We start from the raw sequence: 27,338 nt of genomic DNA on the forward strand, positions 1-27,338 counted from the left end.
CTGATCTGTGGCTCAACATCTTTGATCTGCATTCAGAATTTGAACCTTTCGAATGTCCCTGCCACAACTAGACATGGTGTGGGACCACGAGACCGGAACAATTGCAGCACATCAATATGTTGTTGTGAGCAGGGCAAGAGATACTCAAAGCATGGAATTGGACAGCAGAGTATTTAAATACTCCAAGCACAGTATTACACACTCAGAGCAGTACAAGAAACAGTGGAAGCACTCAGGAAGACATTAGGAACAGGGTATTAGAACAGGGTATTATACAATTAGAAAATGGGAATACAGTTGTGGGTTTTCAGAGCACAGTAACGGAAGGCTGTGTCGGAACTCGGGAATGCAGTGTCGGAATTGGGAATGTAGTATCGGTACTTGGGAATGCAGAGTTCGAAGTATAGTGTTGGGAGCACGGTGTTGGATGTTGGGAGCATGGAGTTGGATGGCGGGGTCAGGGTGTTGGATGGCGGGGGCAGGGTGTTGGATGGCGGGGGCAGGGTGTTGGATGGCGGGGGCAGGGTGTTGGATGGGAGGAAGGGTGTTGGATGGCGGGGCAGGGTGTTAGATGGCGGGGGCAGGGTGTTGGATGGCGGGGGCACGGTGTTGGAAGTTAGAAGTGTAGTGTTGGACATTAGGAACACAATCTTGGACTTTGGGAGCATGGTAGGAAGCAGAGGAACCCCCGTATGAAACAATGAGAGGCCTCTAACAGCAGCTGGTGACTCATTCTCTCCAATTCCACTCCCATCTCTCCGACCTGAACACTACATCAGAGGGGCTTTGGACATGACCATCTGAGCAGGTGATGGTCACTCCTTAGAAAACGTCGCATCTTTTTCTGGCAAGGTTTTGAAAGAAGTGTTGATTGGGTGACAGCGTCTCGTGATGTTTTTCTGCAGCTGAGAGACTAATAGAAGTACATGTTGCAGCAGGAAGTATCCAGATAAATTTCCTGAGCGACAGGATTTACAAAATGCCATTTCACTCTGGTAATGGTGAAATAAGCAGGAAGGAGGGGACTTTGTAATTTACCAGTACAAGACTCTGAGATTCAAAGGCGCCCAAACTCTGCCGTGGAGAAGTGCCACTCTCTCTGGTCATGAGTTGGCTGCAGTGATTCATTCCCACTTTCTGCAAGGCCGCCTTTTCCAGCCCATGGATTTGAAAGAAGAAAAGAAAAATAACCCATGTTAAAGGAAACTCATGCTGAAAAATTCTGAAGCAAGGCTTAAAAGAGGGAGGATATTTTTGGAGAATTCCTTCATTTTAGACCAGCAGCTGGTTGTGTACATTCAGTTGCTGATATTTTCCTGTTGCCTTGTTTTCCTGGTTTGCTTCAGCTGAATACTAAAATTCAGGGTGGAACAGTCAGTGCAGGGCTGTAACAGCGCCAGTGCCCTTGATCCAATCTGGCACTGTCTGCATGGAGTTTATACGTTCTCCCTGTGTTTGTGAAGGTTTCCTCCATGTGCTCCGGTTTCCTCCCACCTTCCAAAAACATACACGGTTTGTAGGTCATTTGGTGTATTTGGGAGAAACAGGCCTGTGTGCTGGAAGGGCCTGTTATCACCAAATTAAAACAAAAATAAAATATTGTACTGGGGAGACACAGCAGGTCATGCAACATCCATCCGAGGTAAAGGATCACCAGCTTTTCAGGCCAGAGCCCATTGTCAGGATTGGCCCAGGCCTGAAATGTTTGGTGCCCTTTACTTCGTACAGATGGTACATGACCTGTTGAGTTTTACCAGAACATTTGTGCATTGCACTTGACCCGAGCATTAGCAGATTTTCCTACTTCACAGCTGAATATAAAGCCTGATCGCAGTCAATGCAGTAGGAGCTCCGGTGGAGTTGGGGGTGGGGGGGGGGGGGGGTGGTGGTACTGAAGTGAAACAAGAAAAACTATGGCATATATTTATCATACAGCCCAAGAACAGGCCCTCCGGCCCTCAGTGTCTGTGCTGACCTTGTGAGAAACAGAAGTACCTTCATAGAATTTGCTCGAGACAAAAATTGAGAAAAAAGAACATTTATTATACAACAATGCAAAGTTGGGTGCTTCCCCTTACCCTGGGAATACACACACATACTGGGGCTCACCCAACTTTTATACAGTTCATTTCAGTATAGAGGTACCCTCACCCCCCTAACATTCTTCTGCCTCCTGGATAAGTTTGGCATTAGGCAATCCTGTCTGCCTACGTCCTGTTTCTGTGAACTTGAAGGACCGGTGGGGGGGGGGGGGTGTTGCGGTGTATCCTGTCTGTATCCCATCATGTCATTGTCCTTATTTACTACCCTCAGGGCTTACTAACTCTTATATGCAGAACTTGCTAATTCTGTCTTCTAAGGCTTACTAATTACATATGCAGAACTTGCTGACTCTGTCTAAGGCTAGAAGACCCTTATCTTATTCAGACTAACTTTACTTCCTACATTCTATTATCTACCCTTATCCTATTCATACTGGCTTTATTCATTACACATATATCCATACTAGCTTTCTTCATCTCTCATATTTTCATATTAGTTTTACTCATCTCTCACAACCTTGATGCCAATGTAAATACAGTTTCCCTGAACTTAGAATGTTCCACACAGGATAATCAGCAAAATGTAAAGAAATTAAAAAATGCTGTTTAAAAATAAATACTATTTTCTTCGATGGGCTGCAATCTTAAACACAGGAGAAGTTAATTATGCACTGTCTTTGAGAATAACGGTGTCATTCCAGGATTGTTGAAATCTAATGCACTATTTTCTAAAAGTCTGTGATTAACAGAAATCAGCCAAGTTATTGTGAGGTATAGACATGAAAGATTATGAAACAATTGGGCTTCAGGTACAGTCTAATCAAATACTAGGGCATCTGAGGAGCTGAATAGCCTCATCTTATTTCTTTTGTTGTTCCAGAGCTGTAAACACACACTAAATAGTTTTGGGACTGGGTCTTGGTTTCTTACAGCAAGAGAAATAAAAAAGAGTCTCAAAAGCCTGAAACTGCATTCAAATCACATAATGGAAGCCTTTTCTATCTTGTGGTTTGATTTCATGGTTGAAATTAATGCTTCTGTAATCTGGATTATTTTTACTTTGGACCCTGCCTTATCTTTCACAGAAGGATTTCTGTCATCCCAAATTTTAGATCTCCAGATTCTTTTTGTGTTTCTAACAAGTGCGGACTGCTGTCCTAAGTAAATGCTCCTGCTGAGGCCCAAAGCTGTCAGTAACAGTGACAGTAACGTCCTTCTGAAGCTTTGTTCGTTTGGTGTCTGGATGAGTTTTCACCTCTCCATCTTCTTCGACATACAGCACGGTAACAGGCTCTTCTGGGCCACGAGCACATGCCGCCAAATTACACATAATTGACCTACAACCCCCCCCCCATGGCTTTTTTGAAGGGTGGGTGGAAACCCATGCAAACAAGGGGAGAACGTACAAGTTCCTCACAGATAATGTTGGATTTGAAACAACATTGCGCTAACCATACCAGCTAAAGTTATTTTGAAATGACTGAAAATGCACAGAAAGATTATCCTTTTGGCTTTATCAGTCTTATAACCGGGGCAATAAAAACACAGTAAAATAATTTTAGGATCATGTCTGAGCAAGAAACATTAATAGAGAAGTGTTGGTCTAGACAGCCTCAAAATAAAACACAATCAAATCACAGTTGAACCATTCCCAGTATTTTTATCGGAAGCATGCAGGATGTGATTTTCTGGTGAATTACAATATTGAGCCCGATGGAGATGTTGGGGGGGACAAAACTCAAAACGGTCAACCAGTTTACCTATCTCGGCTGCACCATTTCATCGGATGCAAGGATCGACAACGAGATAGACAACAGACTCGCCAAGGCAAATAGCGCCTTTGGAAGACTACACAAAAGAGTCTGGAAAAACAACCAACTGAAAAACCTCACAAAGATTAGTGTATACAGAACCGTTGTCATACCCACATTCCTGTTCAGCTCCGAATCATGGCTCCTCTACTGGCATCACCTACGGCTCCTAGAACGCTTCCACCAGCGTTGTCTCCGCTCCATCCTCAACATTCATTGGAGCGACTTCATCTCCAACATCGAAGTACTCGAGATGGCAGAAGCCGACAGCATCGAATTCACGCTGCTGAAGATTCAACTGCGCTGGGTAGGTCACGTCTCCAGAATGGAGGACCATTGCCTTCCAAGGTTTTGTTCTATGGCAAGCTCTCCACTGGCCACCGAGACAGAGGTGCACCAAAGAAGAGGTACAAGGACTGCCTAAAGAAAGCTCTTGGTGCCTGCCCCATTGACCACCGCCAGTGGGCTGATCTCGCCTCCAACTGTGCATCTTGGCACCTCACAGTTTGGTGGGCAGCAACCTCCTTGGAAGAAGATTGCAGAGCCCACCTCACTGTCAAGACAAAGGAGGAAAAACCCAACACCCAACCCCAACCCACCAATTTTCCCTTGCCACTGCTGCAACCGTGCCTGCCTGTCCTGCTTCGGACTTGTCAGCCACCAACGAGCCTGCAGTGGACGTGGACATTACCCCTGCATAAATCTTCGTCCGCGAAGCCAAGCCAAAGAAAGAAAAAGAAAGAAACAATATTGAGCTACTTTATCTGTTTTCACTGTGACATCAGTTGTTTGGATTGAGCTCTGAAGTCAAGCGTGTGTGAAACCACATACAACTGGAGAGGCACATTGCTGGTGCTGTGCTCTGTTCCCACTGTTTATCTGTGGTTGCCAGGCTCATCAGCAAGCAGCTATTGAACCCCATAAATGAGCAGACTGACGTTTTGAAATGAAAGGTCATCTGATTTTAATCAATGTTCAGTTAATTCAAAACAAATATCGAGAGTTTGTTCAGAGTGTCAGTCAGACTATTCTGGTAATGGAAGAAGCTTTTAAAAGGCTTGTGGTGCAATTGTTTAGCTTTAGACCAGAGCAGGTTATTTACAATCAGAGCTTCCTCACCTGTATCATTTTCAACACTGATTGCCATACTTTTGTCAGTAGGTAATCTCTCTTGTAATTGAACAAAAATATCAGTCATTTTCAGTGTATTGAAGCAGTTCCCTTCAGTACCTCAAATTCACACAAGGCTGCAATGTCCCACAAGTTATATTGTGTGTTTTTTCTTGATTAAAATAAAATTGATTTATGATTACTGGTCACTGCAACCTTCTGTATACGCGATTCCATATTGCTCATGGGCCTGTCGATGCAAGCACTTTTAAGCACCTTTTTGGAGACTCAGTTAAGTTTTTTTTTGTAAGATTGCTGGTGACACTAAGTTCAGAACCAAATCCAAACTCTCCCTCAAAGGCTTAGCCCAATTCTTTTTTTGATCCTCTTTCACCACACATTTTAACGCCTGAATTTAATTTTAATATTATGGATTAATTAAAAAGTGACTGAATAAAATTATGGTTTTTTTTTTAAATTATGCATCCAGCACAGTTACAGCCCATTTCAGCCCACAAGCCCATGCCACCCAATTTATCTCCAATTAACCTGCACTCCTCCAGTACATTTTTGAATGGTGGGAGGAAACCGGAGCCCCCGGGGAAAATCCACGTAGACACGGAGAGAACGTACAAACTCCTTATAAGCAGCATGAGATTCAAACCCTGGTTCCCTCGCTGGCACTGTAATGGCATTGTGCTAACTGCTATGCCAACTGTGCAAAACCATTTTATATATATAAAAAAAAGATTTTATTTATATATATATATATATATATATATATATAGCTTCATAAATAGTAGACATCATTTTATTATTTTCCTTTTTGACTGTAATGATCTTATTCTTGATAAGGGCTTCCTTCTGCCCCCATCTTTGTTTGGTGCCATTCCCTTTGTCTTCTGCTTGGGTCTCCCTTCCACTGGATGACCAATGGTGGACCAGTTTTGCTGTGCTCTCCATACATTCACGGTCTGCTATATTTAAGCATGTGCTTTTAATGTCGGCAGATGCAGAATCACACCTTTTGTGGAGACAAAGCAATCTTCAAAAACTCTGTTTTTTAACCTGACATCTAACGCTGGAAGAACATTGCACTCAAAAGTCTGCAGAAGTTGTGATTGTAGTAAGAACATAGAAATGCTGGAGGAACTCTCATTTATAACCGATGTTTCGGGCCTCACCCCTTCTTGAAGAAGACCAGCTGAGTTCCTCCAGCATTTCTGTGTTTGTAGAACATTACACTCTGCAGAATTCCATAATCAAGCAATCAAGCAATCTGAAACTCTGAATATTAACTGTGATTTATGCTAAGGGCGTATTTCTCCATTTTGAGAAATGCCAGAATATTGACAGAAAGCGAATATTCTGATATGCCACAGAGAATGGTATATCTATGTGTAAGACACCTTAAAGCAGCCTCTTCACTTTGAGGTAGCAGGAAGTTGACTTCATGGGCTTGCAAAACAATCTGGAAGTACGAAGGCTGCTAGAGTCAACCTTAGTCAAATATATCTTCAGCAACTTTGAGCCATAGGTACTTACAGTGTTAGACATGCACGCTTTTCGGTCCAGGCCAAGTTAAGTACCTTTGAATGACGGTAATATTACCTTGTCTAAATGTTCAGTTCCCATGGTAAGATAATGTGTGACCGCACTTAACATACAGCATTTTGTGTAAATCTGCCATATACCAGTTAATGAGCTGGATCTAGAGAATAAATTGAGTGAAAAAAAAAGCCTAATTTTGAATTTAAAATGGAATAGCTTCAAAATCTAAAGCACTGGGGAAGGAAAATGACAAATGCTATATTGGATCATCCTTCATTGGAACTGCACCCTGACATTGTGTTACTTTAAATGCTTTCAACCTTGGTGTTTAATTTGTTTCAATTTGCATTATATATCCACTATGCGTACTTAAAACATGCATAATTCGTGTCCAATTCCAGAAGGTAAATAAAACACTGAAAATGTACAACATTTTCAGCATCTGATTATAAAATATTTGTATCATGGTGGAATTCTCTGCAGTTAAGGCATCACATTAACTTGTAAATGTTCCTGTCCATCTTCAATCTATCCCTATTTCTCCTCCCTCTCTCTTCCTTCCCTCCTTTCCTCCAGCTCTGCATTCACAGAGCCACCCCTCCCCCAATCAGATCTCCTCTCCAGTCCTTCTATTCATGTCCAATGAACACCTTTTGTCTCTTGCTCTACGCTCCTCCTCCGTGCCCTTTATTTTGCCAGCCCTTTTAATTCAGGTGCCTGTCTGCTTTTTAACTCGCACCTTGAAGGAGGGCTCAGGCCCGAAATGTCGGTGACACACCTTTACGTCCTATGGGTGCAGCGAGACTTGCTGAGACCCTCAGCATTTCTGTGTTTGCCCATTTGGCGCATCAAGCTGTTGGTTGGATACTTTTTAAACATGCATTAGTTTGAAGAGCCCTCTTCTATAATTTAGTGTCCTGCAATTCATGGGCAGGCAAATAAATATTTCCGGAGAGTAAAGTTTAAGAGCGTTGCAATTCTAATTTTGTTTGTTTGAATTGCATGAGTACAAACACACACATTGAAAACTGGTGCCTGATACCGTGACACAAGAGGAAATTATCAATCTGAGCACTTGCTATGGCTGCTTCTTGTCTGGAGAAAAGCAATGCTGCATGAATTTAGTAACCCTTAAAGCACTGCTGAAACCCTTGCACTTCTCTGAAGATTTAATATATTGGTCTTTCTGGCATGTGGCTTTCAATGCGTGCTGTCGTGAACTCCATGATCTTTTTGTCATGGTGATTCTTCAAATCAATTTTAACTGTTCAGTTCTTTAAGGGTTAATCATGGACCAACAAAGTTCTGAATGATATCTGCTTTGTACTCTTTTATTTCTGCATGATCCTTATTTTTTTAACAGCAATCCCATGTATTCCTGATGCATTATTGGTACTCCCTGATATCCGATGCTCTCTCCTCGAAAAGGACAGTTTACATGGAAAATTACAGGGATAAAGTCTTGCTGTTCAGGAGTGTAATGTGGACTGAAAATCTTTCATTGTGGTTTATATTTTCTGTGCTTGTGGCTGTTCCAATTTAAACTAAAACCTCCTTTCCTGTGTTTTACTAGCCCGATAGAGTCCTGCCAGACTTTCTACGATGATTTCACATTGCAGATTGACATGGCGTTCAACGTGTTCTTCCTCCTGTACTTTGGACTGCGGGTGAGAATTCAGTTAATAGACTTTGAATTGTGTTTAGAATGTGAGATTGTGATTGGCCTTTTGACTTTAATTCCGGTTAGCGCAATGCTGTTACAGCGCCAACGACCAGGGTTCGAGTTCCGCGCTCTCTGTATGGAGTTTGTACATTCTCCCTCTGTCTGTGTGGGTTTTTCCCACCATTCAAAGCGTACTGAGGCTGCAGGTTAATGGAGTGTAAATTTGGCAGCACAGACTTGGAAATGGCCTGTATGTCTGAATTTTTTTAATTTTTAAATTGAAAAAAGTACTTAGCATAAGAAGTTATCTTGATCATACGTCCTGACATGAAGATCCAGACAGCTAAATATTTATATATTTCAAACACTACAATTCTTGATGCTTCCTACTTGTAATGGATATAAACTGTTGCCATGATTCAGCAAGAGTTTTATGGCAAGCCTTCTGATCTTACAATGGGATCTATGAGTTGAGTTATTGAGACCTTGCCAGCTCTGGGATGTGACAAAGAGAATGGGACAGATCGAGAAAGGATAGAGCGAGTAGGACAACCACATGTTGTCTGTACTAGATCAACGTCTTTTGTGTCATCCTAAAACTGATCAATGGCATGTCTAAACATCAATGTGATGTTTACAGTAAGAGTCTGGTCGAGCATGATTAAAAAATTATTCCCTTCAGGATAAGATTGGCCAAGGACTTTATATCCAAATAGATCTGCATAAGAACATGAAAAAATAGGAGCAGGATTTGGCCACCCGGCCAGTGGAGCCTGCTCCGCCATTCAATGAAATTATGACTTAATCTGATGGTAGGCTCATCTCTACCTACCTGCCTTTTTTCCATACCCCTTAATTCCCCTACTATGTAAAAATCTATCTAACCTTGTCTTAAATATATTTACTGAGGTTGCCTCTGGAAAAAGCAGTTTCTCCTCATCTCCATCCTAAATCTACTACCCTGATAGTTCTAGACTCCTCCACCAAGAGAAACACATTACCAACCTGTATCTTACATAATCTTACATAAACCTGTATTCTTTTCATAATTTTACATTTCCATAAGATCTGCTCTCATTCTTCTGAATTCCCATGGGTATGACTCAGTCTCTCCTCATTCAACCCTAGAATCAACCTGGTGAGCCTCCTCAGCTCCGTCTCCAAAGCCAGTCCATCCTTTCTCAAGTAAGGAAAATAGAATTGTATGCAGTGTTCCTGATGCAGCCTCACCAGTACCTTGTACATTTGTGGCATAACCTTCCTGCTCCTAAATTCCATCCCTCCAGCAATGAAGGGAAACATTCCATTTGCCTTCTTGATGACCTGCTGCACCTGCAAACAACTTTTTGCAATTCATGCACAAGCATTCCCAAGTCCTTCTGCTCGGCAGCACATTCCAATAGCTTGCCATTTAAATAATACTCTGATCTTCTATTTCTTTTTCCTTCTAAGGTGCATAGCCTCACATTTAGCAACATTGTTCTTATCTGCCAGACTCTCGCCCACTCACTTAACCTATCTATATCCCTCTACAGACTCTCCATATCCTCTGCACAATTTAGTCATGGCCAAGTGCAGAGAAACATCTCCAAATGCTGTTACTTTTGCTTTTATTCTCCATCTCATCCCTCAGGAAAATTCCCATCCTGTCTGCCGACCCAGACGGAATGGGATTCCCATGCTCTTCCCTCAGGGATGCTGGGTGCCGGGGCCTGAGCAGTGTGCTTCCCCAGGTGGATTGTTGTACAACAGCAATCTAGTGGTTGCCGAGCTATAAATGTCAACTGGGAACGCCTGACACCCCAGCACTGTGTGCCCTCAAAATATGTCCAACAAGAGCTGGAACCGAAGGACTCAGTGGCAAACAGCAGCCCTGAGAATCTTGAAGCTATTCATCCCGGAGATTTCCTAGATTACATGGAAAATTCAAGATGCTCTTTTAATTTAATTTCTCTGGCACAGTCATCTCGGTGTCTGTTGTGGATGGCACTGAATTATCTCAAGCTCAGCAGTTTTGGTTTCAATTGTGAATGCATAATTACCAGGGGATTTTGTTCTATAAATGGATTAAAAAAAAAAATCCCAGTTTATAATTCAAAATGATGTGGACCTGTCACTTCCTTCCTTTCAGAATGAAGAGTGCAGCCAGCTGCACTGTGACAGCAGAACCTCCCTTCTCGGTGCCTCTCAGAATTTTAATGTGCTTATGTTCATCAGTAAAGGATGACCTTGATCATCTTTTGCATAATCGTGTTACAAATCTTGCACACACACATACACCAAAAAAAACCCTCCGTGTGTCTCAATATTTGTTATCTTCAGGGCAGGCACAGTATTCTCTTGTCTATTTTTGTCTTCTAGACAGAAAAAAAAAGGGATTCTAATTTTAATTTATGTTTTTCCTTTATTCCAAGTAAAACTGGGCTTGTTCCCTGCTTTTTTTTTCTGAACGTGAGCATGGGGTGGGTCAGATATAAAATGAAAACATGACCTGACCTCAGCCGAGCCAAACCTGAAAAAGTGGGAATTTTTTACCCCTATCTGACAGTAGCAATGGTATTGGGTTGTATAAGAAAGTCTGCGGACGCTGGGATTGTAGATAACACAAAAATGCTGGAGAAACTCGGCAAGTCATGTGGTAATGGGGTCTTTTGACCCACGAGCCCATTCCTCCCAATTACACGCAATTGACCTACAATTTCTGGTACGTTTTGAATGGTGGGAGCCCCTTGGGGAAAACCCGTGCAGACATGGGAAGAATGTACAAACTCCTCACAGACAGCGCCGGATTAGAACCCCGGTCCCGATCAGTGGTACTGTAACTGCTACACTAAACGACCCCCCATTTTACATAATCTCTCTGCAGACAGATGTTCCCAAGGGGGGAGTTTTGCAGACTTGCTCAGTTAAAAAGTTACATTCAAAACTTTTCGGGGCTGCAGGTTAATTGGGTGCATTTGAGCGGCACAGGCTAGTTGGCCAGAAGGGCCTGTTACTGTGCTGTATGTCTAAATTTGAATTAATGTCCAAGCAACCACTGGGATGTTTACTGTCAGAGAACTCCCTCCCCATTCACCCCATTGCTGTCCTCAATGGGTATCTTACTTGGAAATAACTACCACAGGAATAGGGGGAGATCACTTCCCTTGACGAACCTGCTGTTCATCCCATGAAGCCTAAACCAGCTCTCCGAAGAACCGCCCTATCAGACTTATTCCTGAGCTCCTTCCCTGTAGCCATTTGTAGATTATTTCCTCTCAAGTGTCAATTCAGTTGCATTTTGAAACCGTTTCTGGTCTTTTTTTTAAACATCTCTCTTGTATCATGACCCCAGACCACATGGTCCCAGCACCATTGACTGAGGGGCATGTTCCTTCTATTTGCTCTGCCTGTGCCATACCTCTCTTTGCTTGCAGTTGATCCATAACCCCAAAACTCTTCATATACAAATTTTTCATTTAGACATACAGCAGGGTAACAGGCTCTTTTGGCCCACGAGCCCGTTCCGTCCAATTTATACCCAATAACCTATAACCCTGGTACATTTTTAAAGGATGGGAGGAAACTGGAGCCCCCAGAGAAAACCCACGCAGTCGCAGGGGGAACGTGCAAACTCCTTACAGACAGCACAGGATTCAAACCCTGGTCATGATCGCTGGCGCTGTAACAGCGTTGCACTAACCGCTACGCTAACCATTCCTGGCTGTGAAATGCAAGCAACCAGCAAAAATCATTACGAAAAACAAATAGGTATGATACAGAAGTTTAAAATTGGCTCCCCTTGTGGTTTGTTTGCCAAATCCATGCAACACACAATCTCTAGCAGCCAGCAAATTCACTTACCAATCCCCATAGGTGCCGGATATCGGGGGTTTTACTGTACCTGGTTCTCCAGTACAGCAAATTAACTTGAAGAACGTACAAAGAAACAGAAGATGCTTTCATCATCCACTGTCTGCACATAATGCATAATCTTAAAAAGTGTGTGGCTTATAAAATGAACAGTGCCCATAAATATATTCATTGATGGAAAAGCATCATCTCACTTTCCTTGAAACATGCTTCTTTTTCACTGGAGCTCAGCAGGGCTAAATTTAAAAGTGAAGAACGAATAAACGGCAGTATTTATGGACAGAGGAACAGATTTAACAGTTCAGATTGATAACCTCGGATCAGAAAAAGCATCTGTCACATTTTGCTTTTCGACTACTCTGTTTGTAATCTGCTCCCATACCGTATAAAACCCCAGTTACACTGTGTGAGCAATCTGCATCGAATGATCTCCTGTCTGGGGAATGCACTGATAAATTCCCACCTAATTGCACTTTGTAAAACAAACAACCCTGAATGGTGATCCCACCCTCATTCTACAAAGCAACCTAAGAAATAGGAGCAGGAGCTGGCCATCCGGCCCGTCGAGCCTGCTCTGCTATTCAATGAGATCATGGCTGATCTGATGATAGGCTCATCTCCACCCACCTGCCTTTCCCCCACATCCCTTAATTAGGGTTGTAGTTGTGCGTGTGAACTGTGTTCTTGACAACTTGCATTCTGAGCTCAGAACGAAATTATCAGGTTGTACATCCATCCTTTGCGTGGTTCCGACTGTCGACTGAAATGTCCAACACTTTGGAAACAGAAGTAAGACACCTCTGTGCTTTTGGCACCAAGTGGTGAACTCCGACCGGGGGCGGGAGCAGGGAAGGTGGAGGGGGGGGGATGCTGAAATGATGATGCCGTGGTTTCTCTTCCAGTTTATTGCTGCCAACGATAAACTGTGGTTCTGGTTGGAAGTGAACTCAGTGGTGGATTTCTTCACCGTTCCTCCTGTCTTTGTGTCCGTGTACTTGAGCAGAAGCTGGCTGGGTAAGTGATGCATTCTTCATCAATGTCCATTCCTCAATGATGACTGTCATATCCCTGAGTACAAATTGCAGATGCAATGACATTCTTGTTTGTGCGGCTCCACAGGTAGGTGAACTAAGTTTGAATTAAATTAATGGAATGTACCAAAAAAAAGGCAAACCAGGTAATAAGTATAAAGGAGAATTGTGGGAAAGAAGGAAAACACAGCTGTTTCAGTGGTACCTTTGTTACAACTGTACTAGAGAAGTGATACACTAGGCCAGTACAGGGAAGTTCAAGAGCCTGTTCTTCCTCCTGGAGGTACTGGACCTTCAGGCTCTATACCTTCTGCCTTGAGGCAGCAGGTTGTGACCAGGGTGATGGGGATCCCTTATGACGTTCACAAAATATAGGAGCAGAAGGAGTCCCGTCGCGTCTGTTCCACCATTCTAATCATGAGCTGATCCATCCTCCCACTCAGCCCCACTCCCCGGCTTTCTCCCCGTAACCCTTGATTCCCTGACTGATCAAATACCTGTCAATCTCTGCCTTAAATACACACAACAACCTCACATCCACAGCTGCCTGTGGCAACAAGTTCCACAGACTCATGACCCTCTGACTAGAGAAATGTTTCCGCATCTCTGTTTTAAATTGGAATACTTTTATCCTAAAGTTGTGCCCTCTTGTCTTACACTCCTCTACCCCTTGCCACGTCTACTCTGTCCCTGCCTTTCAGCATTCGAAATGACTCTGAGGTTCCCCCCCTCATCCTTCTATCCTCCAATGAGAACAGTCCAAGATCCAAAATTAATTCCTCATATGCTGACCCTTTCATTCCTGGTATCATTCTAGTAAATCTCTCCAACACATAAGGTGCCCAAAACTGTACACAGTACTCCACTCCAAGGGAAGTCTCACCAGTGCTTTATAGAACCTCAACATCACATCCCTGCTTTGTACGCTATTCCTCTGGAAATGAATCCAACCTTGCAATCCCCACTTCACCACCGACTCAACCTGGAGGATAACCTTCAGGGTATCCTGAATGAGCACTCCCAAGTCCCTTTGCACCTCAGAACTTTGAAAGTCTCCCCATCTAAATAACAGTCTGCCCATCTATTTCTCCAACCAAAGTGCATGACCGTACACTTTCCAGTGCATGTTGGCTATCTTCTTGAGACACCGCCTCACCTTGATATCTTCAGTAGTAGGAAGATACTGAGAGATTTTCACCCAGTTGTGCTTTTGGGTGAAGAGTACTGTTCATGGAGCACCTCAAAACAGAAACAGGCCCTTCTAGTCTATTCTGAGCTATTATTTCTGCCTCTCATCATGTGTTAAACGCTACCTGACATCAAACTTTGGCAAATCCATTGAATCAAAAGTGAGCCTGCATCTTCCAGAGTGCCTGACTCACCTCAACTGATGGGGCTGTGACTCCCATGTTTCTGTCATCACAGTGTGAAGCCAAACTATACGCATGCCCACACTGCCTGTGTGTCAATGCTCCTATCAAAAGTAATGCAACGTCAGGTTAATGCTGCTTCAGTGTGATGTATAAAAATTAGGTCAGGTTGATTTGTATACAGTGCAAAGAAATTAGAGCCTGATTGTGTGTGCATGAAGCAATGACTGCAGTCCTTTGTGAACCAATTTTATTCACAATGAAATGGTTTAGCCATTACAGCCTCTTGTACATGCCAACAGAGCATGAAAATACTTCAGGCCATGCCCATTGTGAAAATAATCTCTGCAAAAAATGGTCAGTTACTTTAAATAAAGGCCTTCTGCAACTTGCATCTGGAAGGCAGTTTAATTACAAGGATAATGAAACTGCTTGATGACCTGTGAACAATTTGCTTTAATGCGATCTGTGCATCAGCCTTGGTTGACCTTAGAAACTCTTTGAAGTTGTTACAGTTTGTTCAGTTGCTGTGCCTTGCATGGTTTCTGTAGACAGTGTAAATTTCTGTAGATCAGTCTTGAAATGAGGGAGAGTGAAAGCAGAGTGTAAACCCACTCCTCCCACTCAGAGCCAAGACGTCTAAAACTCAATGGAACTCCTCAGCCACTGAATGGTTTAGAGCAGCCATTCGCAACCTCTTCTTTTCTGGCTCTGGCCCCTCGGACCTCTGGTCAAAGTTTACGGGCCCCCTTTCCTCGTCAAGCAGCCGTTTAATTGGTTTCTTCCGTACTTCAAGTTTATTGATCATCCAATTGTACAAGTGCAACCCGATGAAACAGTGTACTTCGGTCCTCGGTACAACACACCACAAACACACATACAGACATAACAACACACACAGTACAAATGTGCAGTGTGTATATATACAAATATAAAAATAAATAAATATTATAGTTTAATAAATAGTTAGGGGTTTATGAGCAGTTTGTCAAATGTTCTGCATTCTCACTGCCCATGGGAGGAAGCTGTTCCACAGCTTGGTGGGAACAGGAGTAGCTGAAAGATGCTGTGTGCGGGGTGGAAGGGGGTCTTCAATGAACCCTCTTCAGATAATGATCCCGGTAGATCGTGTCGGTTGTTGGTGGGGGGGGGGGGGGAGATCCCAGTGATCCTCTCTGTTGCTCATGGTCCTGTGAATTGACTTTTGATTTGATGCCCGACAGCAGCCGGACATCCTGTGATGCAGACACCTCCCACCGGCTGCATCAAAAATATTTTATGATTTTAGTCTGTGGTCCCCCCTTTGAAATGTGCTGTGGCCCTATGGAGGGGGGGTGGATGGTTTATGAATCCTTTTGAGAAGGGAGAAGGACACCGCAGCAGGAGATGCTTCTGCTGGGGTCGCAGAATCAGAGCCAAGTTGCACTTGCGAAAGGGTTTTGGATGGACATTCGAGACAGAGCACAGACAAGAGAATGATACTGGAGCCAACATTGACTCATTTGGCTGATTGGCCTTCATCAGCGATGGAAAGATTCCATGTAATGCCTGGTGAGATGGTGGGAATGGGTCTAACTTTCGAGAAAATTCTTCACATTGACTAATAGCTATGAAGAGGCATACAGTGCAGTAACAGGCCCTTTTGGCCCTCGAGCCGGTGCTGCCCCAAATAACCTACAGTCCTGGCACGTTTTGAACGGTGGGAGGAAACCAAAGCCTCCAGAGAAAACCCATACAGTCACAGGGAGAGCGTGCAAACTCCTTACAAATAGTGTGGCATTCAAACCCGGTCCCGATCATTGGCACTGTAGCAGAGTTGCGCTGACCGAGCCATGATTTGGTGGAACGCTCCCAAGGTTACAAGTGCACATTGCTATTTAACCACAAATTTCATGCGTTGATATCAGGAGAAGTTCATAAAACTGTTCAGCACAGAGGCCATTTGGTTCTTTGACCCTGTTGCTGTGAGCAGAGGAATTCCATCAGTCCCGGATCCCTCCTCTCTCCCCCATCCCACCGGTCCTGGACCCCTCCTCTTTCCCCCACCCCACTTGTCCCGGACCCCTGCTCACTCCCCCTACCCCACCAGTCCCAGACCCCTGCTCTCTCCCCCACCCCACCAGTCCCAGACCCCTGCTCTCTCCCCCACCCCACCGGTCCCGTACCGCAGCTCTCTCCCCCAACCCACCTTTCCCGTACCCCTGCTCCCTCCCCCACCCCAACGGTCCCATACCCCTGCTCTCTCCCCCACCGCACTGGTCCCATACATCTGCTCTCTCTCCCCCCCCACCCCACCGTTCCATACCCCGGCTCTCTCCCCCACCCCACCGGTCCCGTACCCCTGCTCTTTCCCCCATCCAACCGTTCCCATACCCCTGCTCTCTCCCACGGCCACCGTTTCTGTACCCCTCCTCTCTCCCCAACCCCACCGGTCCTATACCCCTGCTCTCTCCCCCACCCTATGATTCCTGTACCCCTGCTCTCTCCCCCACCCCACCGTTTCTGTACCCCTGCACTCTCCCCCACCCCAAACTGGTCCCGGACACCTCCTCTCTCCCCAACCCCACCGCTCCCATACCCCTGCTCTCTTCCACACCCCACCAGTCCTGTACCCCTGCTCTCTCCCCCACCCCACCGGTCCCGTACTCCTGCTCTCTCCCCCACCCCACGGGTCCCGTACTCCTGCTCTCTCTCCCCACAGCCACCGTTCCCATACCCTGCTCTCTCCCCCACCCCACTGGTCCCGTACCCCTCCTCTCTCCCCCACGGCCACCGTTCCCCTACCCCTGCTTTCTCTCCCCCACCCCACTGTTCCCGTACCCCTGCTCTCTTCTCCACCCCAAAGTGGTCCCGGACCCCTCCTCTCTCCCCAAACCCACTGGTCCCAGACCTCTGCTCTCTCCCCACGGCCTCCGTTCCCGTACCCCTGCTCTCTCCCCCACCCCACCAGTCCCATACCCCTGCTCTCTCCCCAAAGCCACCATTCCCGTACCCCTGCTCTCTCCCCCACCCCACCAGTCACGTACCCCTGCTCTCTCCCCAAAGCCACCGTTCCTGTACCCCTGCTCTCTCTCCCCCACCCCACCGGTCCTGTAACCCTGCTCTCTACCCCACCCCACCAGTCCCAAACCCCTGCTCACTCCCCACGGCCACTGTTCCTGTACCCCTGCTCTTTCTCCCCTACCCCACCGTTCCCGTACCCCTGCTCTCTCCCCCAACCCACCATTCCTGTACCCCTGCTCTCTCCCCAACCCCAAAGTGGTCCCGGACCCCTCCTCTTTCCCCAACACCAAAGTGGTCCCAGACCCCTCCTCTCTCCTCCACCCCAACTGTCCTGTACCCCTGCTTTTTTTCCATTCCCACCAGTCCTGTATCCCTGCTCTTTCCCCACCCATCAGTCCTGTACTCCTCCTCTTTCCCCAATTTCACCATTCCTGTACCCCTGCTCTTTCCCCACAGCTACTTGTTCCGTACCCCAGGTCTCTCCCCACGACCATCGGTCTTGTACACCAGGTCTCATCCCACGACCATTGATCTCGTACCCCAGCCTTCTCCCTACAACCATTGGTCCCATACCCCAGCCCTCTCCCCACAGCCCTGTAAACAATTCTCTCTTACCCCTGTCCTCTCCCCTCTTGGCTCAGATGGAGCTCACATTTGATCTTCTCAATGGAGAAGTGCAGGAGAGTTTAGAGGCAGAAATACTCAGTGGGTCAGGTAGCATCTGTGGAGTTAACTTTTTGGTTCTTTCATTAAACTGGGAGGGATGAATCAGAGCAGGTGGAGATGCTGGTTTGTTATCCATGATCTACCCAACAGAGAGTGAGGATGAAGCACCTCTAACCCTGGCTGACCAAATGAGCCCTTTGTTCATTCTCAGCTCACCTGCTCACTGCTGCCACCCAATGGATTTCTACATATGCACGAGTGTCTGGAATTGGGCAAAGAATTAATTTGATTTCAGATTTATTGTCAGATTACGTACATGACAGCAAATACAACCCTGAGATTTCTTTTTCCTGCGGGCCAGGCAGAATTCCCCCTTATTGGTAGTGCAAAAAATGAACTGTGCACAATGTAGAGATGTCAACAAATAAAGAAATGTAAGCAACAATACAGAGAGGGAACATAAACAATAAAGTGCTTCGAACAAAACAGCACAATACAGGCCCTTCAGCCCTCAATGTTGTGCTGGCCCATATATTCCTTAAAGCAAAAACGAAACCCTCTCTACCCTGTCACCCTCTTATTTTTCTTCCATCCATGGGCCTGCCTTGGAGTCTCTGAAATGCCCCTAATTTTCCAGCCTCCACCACCACCCTGGGCAAGGCATTCCAGGCACCCACATCTCCCTGTGTAAAAGAAACCTTACCCCTGATGTCTCCCCTAAACTTCCTTCCCTTCACTTTGTACAGATGTCCTCTGGTGTTCGCTGCTCCTGCCCTGAGTCCGCCCTATCCAAAGAGAGAAGTCCCAGCTCTGCTTGTTTCACCTGAATGCCCAGCCATTGCCTTTGAGCTCCACCCAGTGGTATGTCAGTGAAATGGCTTCAAACGGAACACCCCCCCCCCCCCCACCTGAAATAAACACCTTCCCTTTTCATTTTCCTTTTGATATTTCTTGAAATCACCCCTTCCTTCAACTCCCTGGTCACTGGTGCTATAAAATCATTGAGCTAACCACTGCGCCAAATGTGCTGCCTCCTGCCAGAGCAGTATTTCTCAACATTTTTCACCCAAAGACCAACATTAGAATACTTTTATTTCCCACGGACCAGCACTTTCTGTTTTTTTTTAAATTCAGATTTCCATCATCTGCAGTTTTTGTTTGATTTTCACTGTACAGTTAAAAAAAAACCCTGTTATCCAGAATTCAAGCAACCAGCAAAATAAACTTTCAGAAAACAAATAGGTTGAAAAAAAAATTAAAATTGATGCCCCTGGACTTTAGTTCACTAATCCATGCAACATACAATCTCAAGCAACCAGAAAATACACTTATCCGGCTCCTACCAATCCCCATAGGTACTGGATACTTGGGGTACCATTAGACTGGTCATCATAGAGACAGATCTCTTAGCCTGATGATGAGCTTATTGTCACACAATGTACATTGAATTTCTTACTTGCTGCAGTCAGTGGACGTGGGTTAGGGGTGAAAAGTTTAAGGGAAATATGAGGGGGAGCATCTTCACACTAGAGTGTGGTGGGGGTGTGGAATGAACTTCCAGCTGAAGTGAGGAATGTAGGCTCAATTTTAACATTTAAGAAGAATTTGACAGGTAAATGGATAGGAGAGGTATGGAAGGCTATGGACGGGGTGCAGGTCAGTGGGACAAAGAAAAAAATAGTTTGACACAGACTAGAGGGGCCAAGGTGGCCTGTTTCTGTCTTGTAATTGTTCTGTGATTCTAAACAGATACTTTCAAAAATATCTACAATAGTAAATTAATTGAAATAAATTAAAAGAGACATAAAGTACATTAGGAAGATGATAAATATTCACAGAAATCCTCGTGGAAAAGAAGTGACTTGCAGTAGTGCAGTCCATTTGTGTTGTTGCAGTAGCCCATGTTCGTGCACCAAGCGGCATGGTTGACGTAGCTGTTAGTGTGTCGCCTTTACAGCACCAACGATCAGGACCGGGGTTGGAATCCCGGCGCTCTCTGTAAGGAGTTAATACGTTCTCCCCGTGTCTGCGTGGGTTTTCCCCGTGGCCTCCAGTTTCCTCCCACTGCTCCAAGTCAATTCGGTGGCATGGGCTGAAGGGGCCTGTGACCATGAGGGGTGTCTGCATTTATAAAAAAATAAGGGGAGGTTGAAGGGTCTGATAGCTTTTGGAAAGAAACTGATCTTGAACCTAGAGGTGCTAGTTTTCAAGCGTCTGTTCCTTCTGCCCTGAGGGAGTAGTGAGAGGAGATTGTGACCATGGTGATGAGGGTCCTGTGTGATGTTCGCTGCCTTCTTGAGGCAACTGTCTGTGGTTGGAGCCCATGATAGACCTGGCTTCACTACTTTCATAGTCTTCTGCATTTCTGTGCTCTTGAATTGTCAAACCAGGCTGCCATGCAGCTTTAAGGGCACCATAGAAATTTGATGGAGTATCGGACTACGTGCCAAATCTCCTCCGACATTAGAAAGGAGAAGCGCTGGGATACCTTCTTCACCGTTGCCTCGATGTGCTGGGTCCAGGAAAGCTCTGGAATATGCTCTCCCAGGAGTGTGAAGCCTCTGCAGCTGATTAGGTATCACCTTGGATTCCCACCCTGTTAATTCGCCCTTCTTCCCTTGTGTACTTGTCTGCCTCACCCTTAAAAATGTCATTGCAGTTCGTCCCATTTATAGTTCCACACTGGAACAGAGAGAAAGGAAACCACTTCTGTCAGTATTCTGGCTTCAGGTTGGTTTTTGGAAGGTGGTGAATTATTTTTATTCTGTCTTTGTGCTGACAGCAGCTGTCAACATGTCTGCCAGGTGTCCGTGCACCCTCCTTTCTCACATGGGCTTTTGGATCTTTGATCTTGCCCTCCTTGAGAACGAATCCACAGTCAATTGCTGATATATTAATTGGAAGGTGCAAGATCTTCCAACAATACTGATTGTATTGTGAATTTATTTCTCACTTCATACTCAGTACAGTGAGTATTGAGGTACCACCCACAGATTGGAGGAATGACACCTAATTTTTTTGTCTGGCCACCCTCCAACCACAGGGCATGAACAATGAGTTCATTGCATTCCACTAATCAGCTTGCCTTTTCCCCCCTCTTCCCCCCCCTTCCAATTCCTACTTTCTGTCTCTCTCCACCTAGCCAAGACTCCTCCCTCCCCCCTTTTTGTTCGGACATCTCTCATGTTCCCCCACACCTTGATGAAGGACTCAAACCCGAAACGTTGGTGATGTATCTTCACCTTTGCTACATAAAGGCACTGTGTGACCTGTTGAGTTTCTCCAGCATTTGTGTGTTTTTTCACTTAACCAGTGTCAACAGAATTCTGTGTTTTACCGACAATGAAAATAAAGATCAATTAGCACCAAGAAGGACTCTGGTGGGGTTCATCCAGGAGCCTGATGACTGCAGGGAAGCAACTGCCTTTAAGACTGTTTAAGGATTGAAATTGGAAAGCTACCATGTACCCAGATGGGGGAAGTCTCTACGTTTCACAGCCTGTGTACATGCATCCACGGCGAAGGTCAAAATAACCCAACAGTCACAGGCCACAAACTGAGGGAAAAGATTTAAAGTATTAAAGCCATAAAATGCTGGGAGCTATCGGAGCAGAAACTTAACCCATCTGCTAAGATTACACAAGATCACAAGATAGAGGAGCAGATGTAGGTCCATCAGCCCATCAAGTCTGCTCCACCATTCTAATCATGAGCTGGTCCATCCTCCCACTCAGTCCCTCTCCCTGTAACCCTTGATACCCTGACTAATCAAGTACCTGTCAGTCTCTGTCTTAAATACACCCAATGATCTTGCTTCCACAGCCGCCTGTGGCAACAAGTTCCACAGTCTCGCGACCCTCTGACTGAAGAAATTTTACCCTGAGTCTTTGCTTCACTGTCTGTTCAAGTTTATTATCACCTGATTGTTCATATACAACCTGACGAAACAGCATATCTCTGGACCATAGTGCACACACAGACACACCATGCACCCCACCAACAAACAACATATATACCTAGCAATCCAAGATAAATATATAGAACAATAATTTATGGTTTTCTAGATTTATTCAACAGTCTCACTGCCTGTGGGAGAAGCTGCTTTTCAGCCTGGCACCCCTGGTTTATATGGTCCCATATGTCTTCCTTGAAGGTAGTGTCTCAAATATACTAAAGGCTCAAAGTTCTCTTTAAGCACCGCTCCCTGTAGCTGTTGACGATATAGGGAAGGGATACCCCTTCTTCGCAGTTTAAATCACCCTCTGCATTCCAGTACTCTGTTGCGGTAGTATTGTGCTTCTGTTTAAGACTGGAGCTTACTTCAAGAATCCTTTCCTCTCCCTCCACAAGTTCTGTCAACAAGTTGCTGTTGGCAGGGCTGCCCTATGGCCGTGAAAATGGAAAGGAGCCAAGCTTGGCAGGTCTCGAGGCACCCAACACATCCCCAATGGTCAAGCTTATGAATTTTCCTTGTTCTCATACCAAGGCAGTTTCATTGAGTCCCCTGTGCAGAAGCTGAGATTCAGCTCTGGCACAGGTGTAGGAAGAATTTGTACCACGTAACCCAACTCATGATTGATCTTCAGTGGCTCCACTGTTTGTAAGTGGTCCAGAGTTAATACAAAGAGGGCATTGGCAAAGTTGGAAACATCACTGCACAATGAAGATTTTGCTTCCTGAACACTTTGGGGTGCATTTTATGGATTTTGGGCTGCTGATCATAAAAACTCACCTTAAGATATTCCTATCATCTATTGTTTTTTAGTTATAACCTATTTTTGTGATTTCCTGTAAAATTTTAAACCTTCTGGTGTACATTGCTCACAAAGCATGCTGTTTTGGTCAGTCCAAGCAAGCCTGGTCATGCATTCAGTGCAGGTTTGAAGATCTGCTGATGAGGCTGGAGAAAATAGCATGGAAGGCATTTAAAGATGTTACGAATTTTCTTGGCAACTTCAGAGCACCAAGCTACATCCAGCTGATTGACAACATGCTTCAAGCATCCAAAACCACGAAATGCAACATGCTATTGAAAATTCATTTTCTGGGGAGGAGTCACGTGATGGAGTAGTGGCCGGACGGTGAACTCCAGCCCTCTCCAGAAAAGTCGGGAAAAACAAAGGAAAACACAAAGGCACAGAAATAAAAGTTAAAGAAAAGTGAGTATAAAGGTGGAAAGAAGATGGCAACAAAAAAAGAAAAATCGAAAGCAACGGTAAGAAGAGAGGAAGAGAAGACAACGGAGGAAGAAGGAGAAGGCCTTACCTGTTCGAAGAGGCCCGTGGTGGAGAGAGAAACCCGCTCCCTCAGGTCGGTAGATAGTGGACTACAAAAATGGCTCGCTGAGCCGAGTAAAAGTGCGCAACCGCGCATGCGCGACTCCTCGCGCATGCGCGATGCGCATGCAAAAAAACACACCGACGGGAGGGGGGACCAGCTGGGGAGTCGATCTCCACAGCCGGAAACGACAGCTGCAGAACACCTGCAGCAAGAAGAGAACACAGAAGACAATGGAAACAAGAAAGAAGAGAAGAAAAGGGCAACAAAGAAACAACAGATGGCCAACCCAGAGGAAGAAGAAGAGGAAGAGGAAGAGTACAGTGAAATAGAAGAAGAAGGGAAAGGCAAGATAAAGGTTTTACTTTCTCTTATTAAAGGATACATGGAGTCATTTAAAGAATGGCAAACACAGGAATTTAATGATTTAAGAAGAAGAATAAACAACACAGAAGAGAAAATGAATAAAATAGATATGACCTTAACAGAAATGGGAAAGAAAATGGACAAGATGGAAGAGCAGGCAGTAGCAGCAGAAATGGAGGTAGAAGACTTAAAAAAGAAATTGGAGGAATCTAATAAAAAAGCGATAGAGACACAAGAACTGTTAGCTCAAAAAATAGATATAATGGAAAATTATAACAGAAGAAATAACATAAAGATAGTGGGCCTTAAGGAAGATGAAGAAGGCAAGAATATGAGGGAGTTTATAAAAGATTGGATCCCTAAGGCCCTAGGATGTCCAGAACTACAGCAAGAAATGGAAATAGAAAGGGCACATAGAGCAGTGGCCTCTAAACCACAACCACAACAAAAACCAAGATCTATTTTAGTAAAATTCCTAAGATATACTACAAGAGAAAAGGTACTGGAGAAGACAATGGAAAAAGTAAGAGAGGGCAACAAACCACTGGAGTATAAAGGGCAAAAAATCTTCATTTATCCAGATATAAGTTTTGAACTCCTAAAGAAGAGAAAGGAGTTCAATACAGCAAAGGCGATTTTATGGAAGAAAGGGTATAAATTTATACTAAAGCATCCAGCGGTATTGAAAATATTTATTCCAGGACAACAAAACAGATTATTCTCGGATCCAGAAGAAGCACGAAAATTTGCAGAACAATTACAAAAATAGACTGAGGGATGAAGACGGGTAATGAGAGTAAAAATGATCACGATTGATATGTATGTGGGTAAAGAGGTATAAGAGTGAATAGATACAATGTGCATATGTGAATGTATCTGTACTTAGAGGAAAATATAGATAGTATAGACAAGAATTAATAAGGGAAGGTAATGGAATAGAGAGAATAAGGAGGGAATTAAAAGAGTGACCTTTGTTACATATAAAAAGTGAAATCTTTTCTGGGGGGGGCTGGGTGGGGGGGAATAGCGGTCACTGCAAAATCAGTTGATGCTTGCGAGTGGATTCGCAAACCCAAATAGAGAGGGGAGATGTGGTTGTCCAACAAGGGATAAGGGACAACTCAGGAGGGGAAGGGGAGATTGGGGATAAAGAAGATATAAATAGGAGAATAAGGAAAATGTTTGATGTTGTAGGAATGTTGTCTTATAAAGAGTTGAAAATAAGAAAACAGAAATGGAAAAGGAGGAAAGGTAATGATGGAAAAACGGAAAGAGAAGATAAACAAAGTATAAAATGGCTACGCTGAACTATATGACTTTAAATATTAATGGAATACATAACCAAATTAAAAGGAAGAAACTACTAAATTTACTGAAAAAGGAAAAAATAGATATAGCATTTGTCCAAGAAACACATTTAACTGAATTGGAGCACAAGAAACTAAAGAGAGATTGGGTAGGACATGTAACAGCAGCATCGTATAATTCAAAAGCAAGAGGAGTGGCTATATTAATTAGTAAAAATGTGCCATTTAAAATAGAAGAGGAAATAATAGATCCAGCAGGGAGATATGTTATGATAAAATGTCAGATATATTCGGAGTTTTGGAATCTACTTAATGTATATTCACCTAACGAAGAAGATCAAAAGTTTATGCAAGATATCTTTTTGAAGGTAGCTAATACGCAAGGGAACATACTAATAGGAGGGGATTTCAACCTGAATTTGGATTCAAATATGGATAAAACGGGGAAAAAAATTAACAGAAAAAACAAAGTAACCAAATTTATAATTAAATCAATGCAAGAAATGAAACTTTTGGATATATGGAGGAAACAAAACCCAAAAGAAAAGGAATACTCATACTACTCGGCTAGACATAAAACATACTCAAGAATAGACCTATTTTTGTTATCAGCTAGTATGCAGGATAGAGTAAGAAAAACAGAATATAAAGCGAGAATACTATCGGACCATTCACCCTTAATATTGACAGTAAAGCTAGAGGACATCCCTCCAAGAATGTATAGATGGAGATTAAACCCCATGCTACTTAAAAGACAGGATTTTAGAGAATTTATTGAAAAACAATTAAAAATGTATTTTGAAGTAAATACGGAATCAGTGGAAGATAAGTTTATACTATGGGATGCAATGAAAGCATTCATTAGAGGGCAAATAATAAGTTATGTAACCAAGATGAAGAAGGACTATAATCAGGAAACAGAGCAGTTGGAAAGGGAAATAGTAAACATAGAAAAAAAATTAGCAATGAAGGAAGATACAACTAAAAGAAGAGAATTGGCGGATAAAAAAATAAAATATGAAACATTACAAACATATAAGGTAGAGAAGAATATAATGAAGACAAAACAGAAATTTTATGAACTAGGTGAAAAAACGCACAAAATCCTAGCATGGCAGCTTAAGACAGAACAAGTTAAGAAAATGGTATTGGCATCAAGGAAAAAAGACAAACAAATTACATATAATCCAAAAGAAATTAAGGAAAACTTTAGAAAATTCTATGAACAATTATACCGAACTGAAAACGAAGGGAAAGAAGGGAAAATAGATGAATTTTTGACTAAAATTGAACTACCAAAACTACAAATAGAGGAACAAAATAAATTAACAGAACCATTTGGAACAGTAGAAATACAAGAGATAATAAAAAAAATTACCAATTAATAAGACACCAGGAGAGGATGGATTTCCAATAGAATTCTACAAAACATTTAAAGACTTATTAATTCCGCCCCTCCTGGATGTAATCAACCAGATTGATGAAACACAAAGCTTACCAGATTCATGTAAAACAGCAATAATTACAGTAATACTAAAACAAGGGAAAGATCCACTCTCACCAGCGTCATATAGACCAATATCTTTGCTAAACACAGATTATAAGATAATAGCTAAACTATTAGCAAACAGATTAGCAGAACAGGTACCGAAAATGGTAAATTTAGACCAAACTGGATTTATCAAAAAAAGACGCACAACAGACAATATTTGTAAATTTATTAACTTAATTCATGCAGTAGAAGGAAATAAAGCACCTGCAGTAGCAGTTGCTTTAGACACAGAGAAGGCCTTCGACAGAGTAGAATGGAATTATTTGTTCAAAGTATTGCAAAAATTCAGTTTACCGGAGAAGTATATTAATTGGATTAAAGCATTATATAAGGGACCGTTAGCGAAAGTGACAGTAAATGGACATGTATCAAAGCAATTTAACTTAAGCAGGTCAATGCGGCAGGGATGCCCACTATCACCTTTATTGTTTGCGCTAGCTATAGAACCACTAGCAGAATTGATAAGAATAGATAATAATATAAAAGGAATAAAAATAAAAGACAGGGAATATAAAATCAGTCTATTTGCGGATGATGTTATAGTGTACTTAACAGAACCAGAACTATCAATAAAAGAATTATATAAGAAATTGAAGGAATATGGAAAAGTGTCGGGTTACAAGATAAACGTAAATAAAAGTGAAGCAATGCCTATGAATAATGCGGATTTCTCAAAATTTAAGAAGGAATCTCCATTCAGATGGCAAATGCAGGCAATAAGATACCTAGGTGTACAA

The 27,338-nt window shown here is 43.6% G+C and overlaps 1 protein-coding gene across 5 annotated transcripts in view; it reads left to right on the top strand.

The window, feature by feature from the left end:
* kcnma1a (potassium large conductance calcium-activated channel, subfamily M, alpha member 1a) overlaps positions 1–27,338 on the top strand; it is a 743,259-nt gene that overhangs the window by 386,461 nt on the left and 329,460 nt on the right. For all 5 annotated transcript variants that reach the window (XM_069885464.1, XM_069885465.1, XM_069885462.1 and 2 more), the window contains exons 4-5: positions 8,088–8,181; positions 12,932–13,043. In XM_069885464.1, coding sequence (XP_069741565.1) covers positions 8,088–8,181; positions 12,932–13,043 — 206 coding nt within the window. The remainder of the gene's footprint in view (positions 1–8,087; positions 8,182–12,931; positions 13,044–27,338) is intronic.

This window comes from Narcine bancroftii, chromosome 6, assembly GCF_036971445.1.
Source record: "Narcine bancroftii isolate sNarBan1 chromosome 6, sNarBan1.hap1, whole genome shotgun sequence".
Classification (NCBI taxonomy): domain Eukaryota; kingdom Metazoa; phylum Chordata; class Chondrichthyes; order Torpediniformes; family Narcinidae; genus Narcine; species Narcine bancroftii.